Here is an 18,315-nt window from a genome sequence, read left to right on the forward strand (position 1 = left end):
TACAACTTAATAAAAATAATCAATTAAAAATTGGGCAGAGAGTCTGAATAGACATTTTTCCAAATAAGAAAATCAGAGCCCCAAAGGACTTAATATATAAGTTAAAAGCATCCTTGGGCAAAACTTATAATTCAACTCAATTTGGGTTCAATAATTTGTTGCATCTTTGGCCATGTTGTGTTATATACAGCTTATCACAAATCCTGTGTAATAATGATGTGTTTACATAAGAAAAAATGTTCTTACAGTTTTTCACATCTAGTTGAGTAACAAAGTTATTATGGATTGTACGTATATGGTTTTTATTATAAGCATTTTCTTTAGCTAGATTAGTTTTCCAAATACATTTCCTTATGCCTAAGTATAACATGTTTCCTTAAAATAATGTTTATTTTCTGAGAGATAATGATGAGTATATAAACATTAAACATTGTGACTGATTTCATTTCTTGCTAGGGCCTGCAAAACAATGAGGAAATAAAAGTTATAATGTTGAGTGTCTATTTTGTATTATGCACACAGTTTTAAATGCTTTATATCCATGATCTCTTAATTTTTTAAATAAGTAACGAATTATGTAATTATTATCTGGGGAACTGAGGCACCTAGAGGTTAAGAAACTTGTCCAGTATCACATAGCAACTAACTGCATTAAAACTGAACTATCTCTCAAGAAAAACACAAAGATACAAAAAGAGTTGTTTAGCTCTGGCCAGATAGCTCAGTTGACTAGAGTGCCATCCCAATACACCAAGGTTGCAGGTTTGATCCTTAAATCAGGGCACATACAAGAATCAACCAATGAGTGCATACATAAGTGGAACAACCAACTGATGTTTCTCTCTCTCTATCGAATCAATAAAATTAAAAAAAAATAAAGTTAAATAAAACAGTTCTTTAACTAGATATTATATTATAAAATTACACACTCTTATAGCTAAAGGAAAATTTAAAAATAATCTGACAATTTATACCTCAGAGAGCAAAGATCAAATAAGTTAACTGGACAATTCATTTCTTTCATTTTTACTAGGTAAAAAACAAAACAAAACAAAAACGGTTCCTAGTCTGTGTTCCTTTCTTTAATAGGTCATAAGTAGGTATGTATTTGACCTAATTCAACATATCTGAAAACCCCATGCCCCTCATGACTTGTGCTTTCCTTAGCATGATAATCATTCTATGATGGAGCTGTGTGTTTACTTGTTTGCTTCTCCTGAATGCTCCATGAAGATAGACACCATGCTGTCCTACTCACCCTTGTGACTAGATAAGTAATTCTTATTGAATGTCCAAGCAAATTTTTCTGAGATAACAAAGAATTTTAAAAAGCAAAGTCAGAAGAGTACTTTTAGGATGTGCTAAAGTAGAGCTTGAACATGATATAAACATTAAGGGCTAGAAAACAACTGAAGCAGACAGAACAAACTGTGTAGCTATCCCAAATGGATTGATAATTTAGGGTCTAAGGGACAGAGTTGTAAATATAAAGGAACTATAAATTTTGATCACAGCCACAAATCAAAGAGCAATGCTATGTGTCTACATTTTATGTGAAAGTTGGGTCATGCACTGGTCTTTTGTTAAATCTTGATACAAAAAAGAACAATTGACATAAAATGTAGTTTATAAATAATGGACATATGTGAATTTATACTTTATATTACACATTGAAATTTCTCTACCTTGTAATTGTAAAAAAATCAAATAAAGGCTGTGCCACATCTAAGGGTATTTAACAAAAGTATCACAGGACTTTATTACCATCAGTTTTATAACAGAGCTGGGAATCCTAAATTCAGCATGAGGCGCATTCTAGTTGGCTTATAAGCATGCATCTTAAAGCTAGGTTAAATGCCGAGCCTTAATTTACAGAACAGGTTGATTGAAAACTGTGGTCAGTTACCCATACTTTTAGAAATTGAGCCATAATATTAAACTTCTAACTACAGATTAATGGATGAAGAAGAAAAATGGATTCTGGTCAAACAAAAATTGAATTTCCAAATTTGTATTGTAAGCTGATGGTCTCTACTATCACCTGTAGTCCGTTGAGCCCTATACTTTCATTTTGACCAATACTAATTCACCGTTAGATTAAATTCATCTTTGGTGATGTCTGTCTCTATTCTTATTACTTAAGTAGACGGGTATTGTGATATGGTACTGTGAAACACTGAGTTCTACAGTATGGTATCAATTCTATTTTAAAGGACCTATGTCATCTGCTTTTTTCTATCATTTAAATTTATATTTTTAAAAATATATTTTCTTATAGTACTTTGGGGAAAAAGAAAAATCAACTCAGGATACCTTAAAGTTACCTTTTGATTTTTTGTTAATGTCTATGTTAAACTCCGCTGTTTTGTTAAATACTAAAATAACGTTTTTAAACTATGGTGTATACTCATAAGTAGTTCAGACTAGTCCAGAAAATATTGTTTATATTAGTTTCTTTAATAAGCATTTTATAAGCAGAAATCTGAATTTCTTTGATTATCTTAAAAGATACATTTTTATTGATTTCAGAGAGTAAGGGAAAAGGAGAGAGAGAAACATCAATGATAAGAGAGAAATACTGATTGGCTGCCTCCTGCATGTCCCCTACTGGGGATAGAGTTCACACCCAGTCAGGTATCCTGACCGGGAATAGAACTGTTACCTCCTGGTTTATAGGTCAATGCTCAACCATTGAGCCACACTGGCCAGTCTCTTTGATTACTTTGAATTCTTCAAAAGCCCAGTTCAGCATGAGAAAGATTTTCTGGCTCAAATCAAGAAGAGCTGGTATTAAAATTAGTAAAACTCAGGGCACATTATGTGCATATAGTTCATGGAATAATTGCTTAGGAGCTCATTACATTTCATTGGGAACGTACTCAATGGATTCACATCTGAGCATCATGGCATTGTTTTTTAGTCACACAAATACCTATATCCGCATAACCATAATACTAGAGTTTGAATCTCTGAAAGCTTAAATGTTCAACTTTTTGTTTTTGTCAGTGGTGGAGAATTCTGGTGATAAAAAGAAAGAAAATGAGCACCTTGTCCTGTTTTAAATCAGCATGGGGAAATTCTCAAGTGGCTGTGACAGCACTCAGAGGGCTTGGCGCTCTCTTCGGGAAGGACTGCCAATCATCATTAGCAACAACAGAGATGTTGTTCAACTCTAAATAAAAATTACTGAGAGCCTTTTTGAGCTAATATCTGTAAGAACAGAAAGTAGAAAGAAACTTGTCTCTGTAATCCAGTTAACCTGTCACTGGGAATTACACGCATTTTCCCCATGTTCGTTAGGGTCAGTAAACAACAGAGCTAGCCAATATCATTTTTGTTATATTCAAATTTAATGTGAAGGAATATAACATTACAAAGGAATAATTTTAGTGACTGCATTTCAAGGCTTGAATCCTTAGGGTTTTTCTGAGTAGGACATTGGTAAATTTCTTATATTTGATATCTACACTATTGAAATGGATTTCTTTTTTATTTTTAAAGAGATGCTCTTTCATCAGTAATCTCTTTCTGAAGCAACAGAGAATGTCTAACTCTTTCCTTTGTGGAAATGAGAAAGTTGTGATTCTCTGTAACAGTGCAATCCATCTGGCGGTGAGGAGAGCTCTTTATTTTCTTCCAAAGATTGTCTGGGGATCTCAAAGCCAGCGGGTTGCCTCTCGTGTTAAGGCTTGTGCAGCAGTCATTACGTTATCTTCTACCATTCCTAAAGGTCCTTTGTTCCATTTATTACTAGAATCTATGGACCAATTTGACCTTTAGGAAAGCTACCAAAGAAATATTCCTATTTTACTCCTTCTATCTGCTCCTCTCATCAGAAGTGGTTTATTTGGTTTCAACTTGGCTATGGTCCACTTCCATGGAGTTGAACAATCCTGCAAGCTTTCCTTATTTATGGCTATATTAAAAACATATAGGTTAGGCATGGCACATACCCAAGAAATATTTATTAAACCATTTAATGTAGTGATTCCTTGTTTTTGTTTTGCTCTTACTGTTCCTGGTACAGATACTGATAGCTCTAAATATTCTACATGAGTATAAATATTTATACTTAATAGAATCAGACAAAACCATCTGAGGTAAAGTCTGAAGTTTCCTTGAAAATTATTTTTTAAATAAACAGAAAACAAATTACATACAGCTACATGTGTGAACAAGTCACAGAGGCCCTCTATGGCCCAGATGTTATGAAGAGTCACTGCCCATTAACTACATATAAGGAATCTTCAAAACTTAAACCCCAGATTTTTTTTGGAGATAAGGGAAGATATAAACTGACAATATCACTGGCATAAAATTGGTCTTTCATTCATGCATTTAACTACCTAATTCACAAGCTCTAATGTTCCAGCCAAACAGATGTACTAAGTTTATCACAATAATGGACCATACTGCTTTTGCACAGTTGGATTCCCTGAGCTGTTTTCCGAAATGCTTTGAAGTGACAGATTTAAAAAAAAAATCCAGATTAGTAAACAACTCAAATATATTTAACATTTTTCTGCTTTTAGCTGTCCCTGAACTCTTTTTTTTTTTTTTAGAAATCTATCTAATAATACATGAAATGCCTCTTTATCCTTATTTAATCTGGTCTGGTGACCCAATAAAGACTGTAATTTTGAAATAATAGTTGTACTTCTTATTAAAAGGTTATATTTTTGTTAGAAATTATTAGTAATTCTAATTTCATTGTCTGTGTATGGGCACTACCATTGATTGATTCTCTTTTTCTTAGAGTTTATGAGCCTTACCTTAATTTATTTTTAATCAAAGTGTAATGATGCTCTTGGTATCTTTTAATGAATTCACTTTTTTATTGTTAACAAGTGGAAGAATACCAGCATTTCAAAGATGAAGTTATATGCAATTCAGCATTGTCAGTCATCATGAATTTGTATAAATGTATAATCAACCTACAGGCTGTACAACTTATTTAAGGGCACAGTTGGGTTAGGAAAGTGCTTAAAATATTTATAACTTTTGATATCTGCTGCATATTTACAGAACTGAAAAACCATGGTAATCATATGGGCAAATTTATTTATCTTTTTGTCTTGGGTGTTCTCCAAAACTTACTGAAATTTGGTCACCTAGAAGCAAAATTCAGAATTCAGAAAGCCAATACATAAGCCTGTTAACATCTTCACAAATAATGCTTATTTATATGTTTGTCATCATAGTCACTTGGTAGAATATACCAGTAGACACATCCTATATAATTTTCTGTTTGGTTTAGTGAGTTTTAGCTTGTCCAGAAACAGACTGCAGTCAAATAAACACAATGCTGCTCTTAACATTATGCTTGATTTAGTTAAGTATTTTGCATTTATTTATTCACTTAGTTCATCAGTATGCATTTATTAAACACCTAATATGTACAAGGCACAAAACTATTGGCAAAAGAACCATAAAGATAAAAAGGACTGAAAAGGACACTGCCTTGTGTTCAAAGGACTCAGGTGAGGAAAACTAAAAAAAAAAGGCATTCATACTATTGTTCATAAGTACTATAAATATATCTTAGGGAACGTAGATGATCCATAATCCTAGGAAAGACTTCCAAGCAAGAATTACATGTTTTTTTTTAATTGATTTTGAGAGATAGAGAGTGAGAAAGATCAGCTGCCTCCTGTATTAACCCAACCGTTGATTGAACCCCCAACATTTTGGTGTATGATACGACACTCCAACAAACTGAGCCACCCAACCAGGGCCAAAGCACTAATTAGAGGATGCATGGGAATTTGCCACATGAAATCAGGTGGGGATAGAGATTAAGCAGGTAATGAAGGCATTTCAGGAATTGGAAGAAACAGAAGCAAAGCAGAGAGACATTACAGAGTCTTGTCTTGTGTTTAAGAGACAAAGCAATTTGGAGTAACTGGACAATTAAATGTGCTATTTGAGTGATAAGAGAGTAGAACTGAACAACAGTCACATGGTAGAACATTTTTCATGCTCTGAATAACTCATACTTTCAAAAGGTAATAATTGGGAAGCCAAGAAAATATTTGAAGAATGGGAATTATGTAGAAAGCCCTCTCCATGACAGTAGTAACTTGGGTATATATATGTGGAGCATATATTTTCAGTGAACAAAATTATAAAAGACTATTAGGAGATTCCTACAGTTCCAATGAGAAATGCAACTGGCCTCATCTAAGAAACAGTCTAGGCCTCAACCTTCTAGGTGAGAAAAGATTTACACCCCTGGAAATATGTAGGAGATAAAATTTGCAGGCCTTGACTATGGTTGAATATAAGCTAAAGAAAGAAAAAGGAAACATCAAACTGTTTTCAAAGTTTTGAACATATATGTTTGAGTAGTTGGTAATGCATCAGCTGGAATAGAGAATAAGAGAAACTACAAAAGTTAAAAGTATAATCATTCTATTATTGGTATGTTGAAATTTGTGATCTAGCCAGAGAGTAGTCTAGTGAGCAGTTAGGTATGCACAACTAAAATTCAAGGATGTGATGTAAATTTGGGAGTTATCTGCATATTGATGATCATTAAAACCATATACATAAAAATTGTATGAAAAGGGATATAACAATATGAAAACAGAGGTTAACTACATCTAGCTATATCGTCTTTTATTTTTAGCCAATGTACATGTCCATCAACATCTTAGTTCTCTCCCCTCATTTATTGACAACATTGGCACATGGCCCATTTTCTTCCTTTCCAGTCCAAGCTGCCATTACTACAGATGGTTCATCTAATCCTCTGGGCTCTCAATTTCTTGATCAGCTTTGAAACTTTTTACCAACTCTTAACTTTAAGAATCCACATCCACACACCTATAACTTCTCCTCTACTGTTTTATTTCAAAAATTTTAGTCTGAGTTTGTACCATTTTATAAATACAAACTTCAAATTTTCACACTGATGTTTCTACTATTGTTCTTTAGTCTCATCAAGAACTCTATGCTCTCTCAATACTATTTTATTACTTTCCAGTCTCACTCTTTACTACATTCTCATTATTGGTCTTTCTATTTTGTTATCATTGCTCTATGCACCCCAGAATCTACCATTATCTCACCAATAATCTAAAACCATTTACCTTCTTAGGCACATTTCTCATGTGCCTAATTATCCAAGGCTGAACCTAATTTGTTTTTATTTTTAATTTATTTAGCAAACACTTATGTGACACGTATATAAGCTATTTTATCTAATAACATCATGGTTTTTAATCATTTTTATTCTCATAACAGAACCATGAAGTGGGCACAGCCAGGATGTTCCTTGGAAAAGGAACTCACACCATCATACAGGTTTGTAGTCCCTAACAGACCACAAAATTCTTCTCTTTCATTCACTCTTTTCTCTCCTTTTGGAATAATTTCTATGAAGAAATCACCATCATGCTGTGAGAAAGACCAAACTGTCCCATGAAAAGAGAAAAGAAAAGAAAACTGAGGCTACCAGTCCTCAACCAGCATCAGCTACCAGACATGAGTTCAGCTTCCAGACTTTGAGTTGTCTGAGATCTCAGACATCATTGAGTAACGACAATCCATCCTCATTATGTCTTGTCTAAATTCTGACTCACAGAATCAGAAGGTTTTGGAGGAATTTATTATGCAGTTATAGTCACTGGAATACTACCAAAAGCAAGCTAAATCCAATGAACACCTTTCTACTTGATTATTTGAAATGTTTAACACAGAGGACCAAACGCTCCATCTTTAAATACTGGTTTTATTTGGTGTGTATTCCACTGCATGCTATATATGCATTGTACTTGTATCTTTCCATCACTCCTTATCAGTTACCATTGAAAGCTCGTCTACCCATTCTTTTCCTTAAGGCACTCTCTTAGGCCCTTTCTAAGCCAGTGGTCCTCAATCAGGAATATGCAGTTTAGAACAAATACATTGTGTGATCTAACTTCTATAGCTTCAATTATTTCTTACATGCTAATATCTTCTAAGTATATATTTAGCCCAGATGTCTTTCATGGGCTTCTGAAAAATACATCCAACCACTAACAAACAACAGAAATATCTCCATGGATGTTTCAGAGATACCTCTACATGCACCAAAATGAATGTATCATCTTCCCCATCACACTTGCTCTTTCTGTTTTTCATTTTATCATTAAAAGACATTAACATATAATACACCTAATTTCCCAGTCCAGACCCTTAGGATAAAACTGCTTCATTTCCCTCCTTCAGTATCAATCACAATACCATTATATAGTTAATCAAGTTCTATTGATTCCAATTCATAAAACAGCCTTCTCTTGATTCCCAATGCCACCTTACCTTTGTGGAAGTACATAAACTCTTTACTTGGTTATTATGATACTCTTAAAATTTGATTCACTTTCCACATTGCCCTTTTCAACCTATTATAATAAAAATATTTCTATGGTACAAATTTGAACATGTTTTTCCTTATTTAATACTTTTAAATAGCAGATTATTTATCAAAAAATCAAGTTCAAGCTCTTGATAATAATAAATATATCTTCAACCACATCTTTGCCAGCTCTATGCTGCACAACTTATTCTAATTTCTCTTTTACTTCTTTATATTAAATTTTATCCTACCCATCTATGTCTCCTTTTCCCCATCCTCTTTTCACAAGCTCTTTAAATAGTTCATTATTGTGTCTTTGTATACATAGTTTAATTCAAAAGCCTTCTTTGCCACATAAGATATATTGAGCCTTCCTATCCCTTTGTTTTCATAGCAGATTGTACTCACATCTATTACAGCACTTTTTATCGTACTTATAATTGTTTGTTTACATGTTTGTGTCACACTAGATTTGTAGCTCAATGATGGCAAAAACTTTTGTTCACAATTATATACTCAGTGTCTAGCAAAGTTCTAGCTTAAATAAATAGCACGGATTAAATATCTACTGGGTTAGTGATTAATGCATTGACTGAAAATGTCTGTGACAAATGTAACCTAAGTCAGAGCCCTTGAGGAAAGGCAGAGGGAGAAGCATACTTACAAAGGTTTTCAAAATAGATTAGAAGTGAGAAAGTGGAGGCGAAGAGTCTAGACCAGTGGTTCTCAGCCTTCCTAATGCCGCAACCCTTTAATACAGTTCCTCATGTTGTGGTGACCCCAACCATAAAATTATTTTCGTTGCTACTTCATAACTGTAATTTTGCTACTGTTATGAATCGTAATGTAAATATCTGATATTCAGGATGTATTTTAATTGTTACAGATTGAACATAATTAAAGCATAATGATTAATCATAAAAACAATATGTAATTATATATGTGTTTTCCGATAGTCTTAGGCAACCCCTGTGAAAGGGTTGTTCGACCCCCAGAGGGGTCGCAACCCACAGGTTGAGAACTGCTGGTCTAGACAAACCTTGTGATTAGTTAAATGAGAATAGAAAGAATAAAATTTAGTGGAAGATCCAATAGCAAGTACAAATAAAAAGTAAGATGCTATTGAGAGTTGTAAACATTAAGGCAAAAGCATCATATGTCTCCACTGTGATACATATTTCTCCTCTTCAATACATGTGACAAGTTTGCAAGAAACTATTAATTGCCTAAGTACTTTATTATTTCATTCTCCATGGTGGTAGTAGTCTCAATTAAGAAGTTCAATAAATACCATTCTATTCTAAAGTGATCAGAGACAAGGTATTCACTAGTTTAAAGAGCAGGGCAGCTTGGATATTGAATATAAAACAATGCCCATTTTTTAGAATATAGTGAAATTGTAAGTTAAACCATTGTTAAATATTATATATTAAAGATAAAATATAAAATTTACTATTAGAATCTTAATCAAAGTCTTTTCACTGTCAATGAATATTTTTCAATACATGAAATAATGTCTCGGAACAAAGAACATGCCTCAACCTCTCTTACATATGTAAATAATTAACTAGTATGTGCTCCAGTAAGTAGTTTCATTCCATTAAGGCTATTTCTCAGAATGTCAGAGTTTAGGGAGGATTCTGAGTTTCTTGTGAACCTTACCTCTGACATTCATTTTTTTTTGGCTTTGGTGATGATATTGAACTAAACATCAAAAGATAATGAACTAGTTTTTTGTTGAAAACCTGATGTGTTTGAGATCCACTAGGAAAAAGTAGGAAATGTTCTGTTCGAAGCATGACTGTGAAGACCCTTTGAACACTTACCAATGTCAGATACAGATACAACACATCTTAACTGAAATCACAGCAATTGAAGCATCACATTCCTTTTTTCATATAAAAATGTAATTTTTTCTCCTTACCTTGCTGTACAAAGGATCCATACACAAACCACATGGAGTTGTAGAGAGTAGTAGAACTCATTGATCCCATTTGTAATCGTGGGGGATTAAGCCAATTCAAAAGGTAGACCAGAAGCCCCACAAGAAGGACTGTGCCAGCAATGCAAGCCCATAGAGAGAGATCAAATGGTGCAAGACAGGCAAACATATCCACTGTCTTTTCAGCTCTTCGAAGTAGTACTCCCACTGAGTAGTCCATGTAACGTGTTGTAAAGTCCACCACATTCTCTCGATCTGGGGTGATGGTTAAAGCAGAAATCCCTATGTCCGCTCTCTGAGAAATTGAAAGAGAAAAGAATTCATTAAGAGTGTGAAAAACAATTTGATTTGTGACACTTTGGCTTGCCTTGAGGAAAAAAAAATAGATGCCTCAGGCAACATCTTAAATCTTTTTTTATATATAAACTGAAAAACATTGCAGAGACTTCTTAGAGGAGAGTTGTGTGTGAATTTTGAATTTCTTACTGCAAACTATGCCCCACCAGAGTCAGACAAATTACCTTGTTCATATCACCAGTGAAATAAACATGTGAAATCAGTGAAGAATATTTTAGATGTAGAAAATATCTGAAGGAAATTATCTTTTTTCCTGGGGTCATTTTATCAAAGTCTTCATTAACACAGTAACAAATGCAAAACTTATTCTAAAAAATTCTTTCTGAGAAAATGTTCCTGAGATATTCAATATGTCTCTAACATGTAAATTATTAGGTAGTTTATTTTAAAAACTTGCCCTAACTGGTTTGGCTCTGGATAGAGCGTCGGCCTGCGGACTGAAGGGTACCAGGTTCGATTCCGGTAGGGGGCATGTACCTTGGTTGCGGGCACATCCCCAGTAGGGGGTGTGCAGGAGGCAGGTGATTGATGTTTCTCTCTCATCGATGTTCTAACTCTATCCCTCTCCTTTCCTCTCTGTAAAAAATCAATAAAATATATTTTTAAAAAAATAAAAACTTAACATAACATTTTACCCTTTGTTTAGATTTATCTGTATCAAAATTTATATTACTGAGCTCTAAACATATTAGTGTGTTAGAGCTTTCACATAGCACTAAGGTATGTCATACACCAGAGGTCTCTACCATGATCTTATTGAATAAACCTCAGAAACATTTTAATGAACAATTAAAAATTAAGAAAAAAAATAATTCTTCTTGGAGTTATATCCTCTCATCTCAGTTTGTGTCACCCTAGATTGAGGAACAGCCCTCAAAATTATAGCATATGCTATTTTATTTATTTAAAGTGCATAGCAGAATTGCAGTGAGAACACTAAAAAATGACTTCAAATTTAAATTCTATGACATGAAAAGCATATTTAAATATATAAAAGATGAAGTCTTTGAAATAATGATCTGTAGCTGTGATTAAAGCTGTGGGAAACTCCTTCCAGACAAATGCAAACAATAGTAAATTATTTGTAGAAAATTTTCATTATTTTTCTTTTTTATTGTTTTATGAAACAATATGAAAACTGATTTTATTGCTTTTGGGGACAAGGACAAATGAAAAATAACATGTCTAGTATAATGCTAAACCAACTTAGATAAATCTAATCTCTGAAGACATAGTCACAAAAATTTAATATTTAGTTAGAATGTATTTAAAATGTATTTACATATATACATACATATTCTGTTCTTGCACTTATTAAGTATAGAAGTCATATTAAAGCTATGTTTTTTCTTATTCCAAAGCCTCTGCTCATAACACTTTACCATACTTCAAGAAATCATTCATTTTCTAAAAGACCATATTGTAGGTAGTAAAGGTAACTGGTTTAAGTATAATTGTTAACTTAAGAAAGTCTGAAACATTGTTTTTAAAAAATTTTTGTACTATTTACAATGCAACAAAGCCATATTAATTTCAGTACCATGAGTTTAGAATTAACTGAGAAGTAGTAAACTTAATAATTACTATATGAAAATGAACTTACAGAGAAATAATTATGACTGCTTTCAAACTCATGTATTTAGTTTTTATAGCTAGATATTAGGAACTGGGCCTTTTCAGATTGAAAATCTAACTGGATCCTTAGCTCTCCAGTTCTAACTTTCTGAGCTTCAGTTTATCTATTTATGAAATAAATATAACTATGTTCACTATACTACTGTGATCCTAATGGTGAATAAATAACTCTCCAGGAGTCAATCAGGCTCTCAGAAGGTACATTTACTTTTTCAGGACAATAAAGTGCTATGGATCAGTAATTTACTAATTGATGTATTGTGACCCAAGCAGTTATGACTCAATTAAAGTCAGGAAATTCCACCTAAGGAGATATTTTCTGACAACATGTTGATTATTTTAAATGTTCATTAATAGTTTTCTGATAAATAATTAAATGTTTTGGATCAAAATGATTATGAATAGAAATTGTAATATACTGCTTTTCATAGTAGAGACCTGTAGTAACACAAAGTGAATTTATATCATGAGAAAAAAAATGATATCTATAGAATAATGTGTTTTTAATTTTTTAAAAGGTAGCTAATTGTATTGCATGTGCTAAAATATTTATTAAATATAATAGTTTGTCATATTTCTACAGAGACCTTCCTGGTTCACTCTCAACACTTACTTATTTTGTTCTCAAGAAGAAATTCCCCGTCTCCCTGTGGAGGGCATATCGGAATCACACAGCATGGGGGAAAAGGAGGTTTACAGTTGTTAGTACATGAAACACAGAGTTTATCCTTGTATTATTATTAATTAATTATTGTATTTTTTCCATATGAATAACAGTAAACCTTCCTTTCCCCCACTCTGTATAATGGGCTTTTCCAAGAAATATATTTACATAGACACAGCATATATCCACATGCACACACATTTCCCCCTCTCTGAGGTTTATATACACCATCCTAAGGAAGTGCTTCAGTCCATCCTTTAGAAACAATGAGATAGAAGACCACTGTGTTTGATATAAGTATGTGATGGTCCTTACTTATGTTAGAGAAGCTGTATTTAGGCAGAAAAAAAGCCAAGAACCACTGATCCCCAAAGATGGCTGTAAAACTTCTTGATTATATCCAAACAACCAAAAATGATCAGAGATAATCATTACTACATTTATCTATCTATCTATCTATCTATCTATCTATCTATCTATCTATCCTCTATCATCATCTGTCATCATCTAGCTAGCTAGCTATCTTATTTACATACTAGAGGCTGGGTGGACGAAATTCATGCACTGGGGGTGGGGTGGGTGGTCCCTCAGCCTGGCCTGCGCCCTCTTACAGTCTGGGATCCCCACAATCAATTGCCCCAAAGAGGTAGGCCCTGCCCACCTGGCCAGGGCTCTGCAATCGATCACCTCCACAGAGGGAGGCCCAGGCTACCTGCCACAGTGCCGCCAACTGGATAGCCTGGGCCTCCCTCTTTGGGGCAATTGATCGTGGGGCCCCTCGATCAATTGCCCCAAACAGGTAGGCCCTGCCCACCTGGCCGGGGCTCTGCGACGGATTGCCCCTGCAGAAGGAGGCCCCACCCACCTGCCACAGCTGCCAATTGGTGGCCTGGGCCTCCCTCTTTGGGGTGATCGTGGAGCTCCCTATTGGTCACCCCTCCAACCAGTGGCCTGGGCCTCCCTCTGCAGGGCGATCATGGGGCGATGGCCGGGCCCCTGACCAATCACATCACACCTGCCGTGGCTGGCCTGGCACCAGTGGGTGTCATAGCGTGGTCATCCGAATGGTCATTCCTCTGTTTGTTCAGTCAATTTGCATATTACGTTTTTATTATTATAGATGTATGTATGCATGTCAATTCACTTGTCCAATTTCGTACAATGGTTTTTCAAATTTCTACTCTTTTGAAACCTTTAATGTTTTCACTTCCACCCTATCTCTTGGAGGATGACCTCCACTGCTATTATGTAGCAAACATAGAAGGTAGATTAAAATTCACACTTATTTTCACCTCTCAGCCTATATCCCACACCCAGTCTCTATTTAGCCTATGTTTACAACAGAGGAGCTGTCCTCCTTCCTGTCTGAGGCCAATCCCCTCTCTTTAAGGTACTTAAATTCCTGCCTCATGTACTCAACATCATCCTATAAACATCATCATTTTCATAGATTTCCTATGAAAAGATTATTGAACTCTTGCTCATTAGAATAAAAACAAAAAGAGAAAAGCCTTTCCTTTTACTCTCTATGACCTCTGGTTCTCATTATTATCTGTTCTCTCTTTTTTTTTTTTTCATAGTCAGTTTTCTTAAAGATTTGTCTCTATTTCCACAGCTCTCAGTCACACTGGGAAACCCTTTTGTACCCATATTGTTGAGTACTTATTACTCAATAGACACAGCCTGTCTTAATCTTTACATTGCCGAACCAAATGGACACAAGTTAGTGCTCATCTGTTTAGGCTTCTTGACAACATTTGAGAGTGACGATTGCTCCTTCCATCATAAAGATTCTTTGCCTTGGATTTCATGACATAATATAAGCCTCTTTCTCAGTTCCTTTTGCAAGCTTATGTAGACAATCCTCTGTCTTTTGGCCTATACTCTTTTCTCATTCAAGATTCTCTGTCGAAGTGATCCCATTCATGTCCATTACTGCCAAGGTTCTCATTTACATATAGATTTATAAATTTTATTTCAAGTTGAGTATTAGAGTCAAGATTGATTTGTGCAACCACAAACTTGACATTTCTACTAGATGTCTCCAAAACATCTCAAATTTAACATGGCCAAGATCATATTCATTATATTCAACTCTAACCAGTCTTCTCCCAATGTCTCCTGCCTCAATGAATATCTTTCTACTGAAGTCTTCATAATGGCCTCATTACTTATTTTACTTCCTAGGAATCTTAATATCTTTTCACTTCTCTACTATTTACAGCTCTCATCATTGCTTTCCAGGCTTCTTATCAGTGTACATGAAATCTATCTTTCCTCTTCTCTACCTTTCTGTAGAGAAAATCTGACCTGCCACAGTTGAAAGATTTTCAGTAGACTTGCATTGCTCTTAGGAAAAAGATTCAAATCTTTAAAGATGTCTAGACATCTTTAGATAGACTGTCTGATAGCAATCTTTCAAATACTTTCATACTGAACCATTTTTTTCCCAACACTTTGTCCGGATGCGTCTCCGTATGCACTGTTTCCATTGTCTGGACTGACCCTCCTAAAACATCTCCAAGTACAACTCATACATATTCATTAATCCAGCTTAATTATTACTTCCTCAGGGAAGCTATGCATGACTCCCTTTGATAAAATAGTAATTATTTTTTTTAAATAATAATTCTTGTTTACATTATCAGAAGCCTATATCCCTCACTTCTCCAGCAGTTATGACAGTTATAACTTTAAACATATTTGTATAATTCTTTGAATAATATCTGACTCTTCTACTATGTAACTATGAATGCAGGGATTATGATTTTGCTTTTTCTAATATGACATATTCCTGGTATCTACCAGACTTTTCCAACATAGATTCATGGTCAATCAATATTTGCTTCACATATGAATGAATAAACATTAACATTTACTAGATGTTCATTATCTAATTCTTATATTTCCCTATTTTCTATATCTCTCTATTTTTTCAGCATTCCCAAAAGATAGGAGTTTTTAAAGAATACCAAAAAATGATAAAATAAAAATTTACTAACTTTTATAGCAGTAATAAGACATTTATATCTTGATGAATAATTACTTCAAAAATTAAAATAAGTTTCTAGGTTTCTCAATATATTTATATTTATGTTATTTGAAATTAGTTAAGGTAATTAAGAGCTTACTATAGTAGGGTCAATATATTATAAAAGATTTTACTTCAGATGTTTAATGTAAAAATGATGGTTTACATTTTGATAAGAACTAGCATTAAGACTGGAATATAAGTAATTTTTTCAAACTATTTTAATTAAAACAGTTATAACTTTTTTTGAAGGAGACAAGATTTGCATTCTTTCAAGTCAAGAAGAGGAGACAATACAATGGGGATGACTAATTGGCTATATGATCATTGAATCTTAGAAGCTTAAGCTTAAGTTGAAAAACATTTTATTTAAATTTAATCTAAAATAAATGATCATATTGAATAAATAATCGTCTAATCTATGCTTGAACATAATGCTAAGAACATTATATAAATTATACTGAAGTTATGCATTTATTTAATGCTTATTATATACCTAGTGCCTTATTATATATTCTACAAACATTATTTTATTTGCTATTAAAACTAATCCAATGGCCTCTTTACAATATGAATAATTTATATTTGAAACATTCTAATTATTATAAAACATTTATTTGATACTAAATTGGTATGTGCTGACCTATATCATCTATTGTCTTAGTTTTGTCATCTATAAATCACAGTACTAATCTAAATAGATCTGCCTGATGACAATCTTTCAAATACTTGAAGAACACTATCTTATTCCTCCTTAGGAAATATTATTTTAAACCTGAAAGTAATTTCTTATTCAATCACTCTTTCCAAGATATGATTTCCATGTTCCTCAAAATACTAGCCATTCCCCTATGGAAATAGTATAATTCATCAATGTTTCCTCAACTGATATGGACAATATAAGTGTTTTTTTCTAATGTCATTGGAGTTTGAATCATTTTTATTAGGTAAATTATAACATATTTTTATACAGAGCTTAGGGTCAAATACATTTTTAAATATTTTTAAATGAAACACTAAAATTCTAGAGATTCTCATGAATCTTATGCAACTGATTTGAAGCAAATGTTGGATTTTATATTAGTCCCTCAACAATTTAATTTTTTGGTTCTTTGTATCATTCTTATCTGTCTGAAATATTTTTGAACTTTTATCTATAATCCATTATATCAACTTTTTCTACTAGCTTTGAGTTATTTGTAAATTACAGAACAGGCCTTTAATTCACGTTACTAGTAAAATATTGATGAAAAGTAAATGAGAAAGTTCAAAGAATTGCAACTTGCCTCTAAAGTTTAAAGTTCTACCCACTTTGGTGATAGTTCATTAGTTAACACTCTAGATATTTTTAAAATCACCTATGAGTATTCTTTACTGCACTATCATCCAGCCAGGTTTCTCCATGTAAGTGCTTTGTAAAAGGCATTATTGAACTCAAAATACATGGGTGATCAGATATTCATTGTCTCATGAATAGTTAATGTTATCAAAAAAGAAAATGAACTGTTAATTTTTTTTACCACCTACAACATGTCTGATTAATAATCCACTCTGATGAAACTCAGTGATTTGTCAGAATAAATTTATTTTTCTAATTCTGAATATGCCAATCTCTGTAACGTCTCCCTTTTTTATGTTTTGTACATATTATTTATAGTAACTCATATATCACCACAGGAAAGACATTCATTTCCCGAGGATATCATTCGTTTGGACCTAGAAATTTTCACTTATTAAGAGTGTTTATCATAAGCTTCAATTCTCTTAAAATTTGTCCCCATATCATTCACACCTTAAATATTTTTTGCACCAAGTGGAAGAAAATTAATGACTGAAGAGTTGTGGCACACATTTAACAAGCACTAGGTCTATCTCTGCCTATTCAACTTCTTAAACTTTACATATTCTCTTGCTCTTCATAAGAATAAGTTGTTCATAGATTTACAAAATTTTTAACAGTTTTCTTAAATATCATTGTATATTCTTTGGTCTTCAAATAATATCTTAGTGTAAAAATTCCAGGTTTGCTTGGGAAAAAAACAGGCATTGAAGAAATGCTAAAGGAGAAATACAGGGTGCAGGAGAGAGGGAAAGGACTGAAGGAAGGAAAGGAGGGAGGGAAGGAAGAAGGAAGAATATATACATGTCTTATTAATGAAATATGACATGACTTTGGGCAAGTAGCCAAACCTTCATCATCTTAGATTACTTATGCTAAAAACACTTTATTGAGACCTTATTATACAATTGTCCTATCTTTGCTAATATAAGAATAAAATTTATTTTAATATATTTTATTGATTTTTTTACAGAGAGGAAGGGAGAGGGATAGAGAATCAGAAACATCG

General features: G+C 33.3%; 1 protein-coding gene across 3 annotated transcripts in view; it reads right to left on the minus strand.

Moving 5' to 3' along the window:
- The window catches only part of GRID2 (glutamate ionotropic receptor delta type subunit 2), a 1,396,175-nt gene that overhangs the window by 343,802 nt on the left and 1,034,058 nt on the right, over positions 1-18,315 (minus strand). For all 3 annotated transcript variants that reach the window (XM_070392701.1, XM_070392704.1, XM_070392700.1), the window contains exon 11: positions 10,263-10,575. In XM_070392701.1, coding sequence (XP_070248802.1) covers positions 10,263-10,575 — 313 coding nt within the window. The remainder of the gene's footprint in view (positions 1-10,262; positions 10,576-18,315) is intronic.

The sequence above is a fragment of the Myotis yumanensis genome, unplaced genomic scaffold (assembly GCF_028538775.1).
Source record: "Myotis yumanensis isolate MYYU_CA2020_CCGP unplaced genomic scaffold, mMyoYum1.0.hap1 SCAF_1, whole genome shotgun sequence".
NCBI lineage: Eukaryota > Metazoa > Chordata > Mammalia > Chiroptera > Vespertilionidae > Myotis > Myotis yumanensis.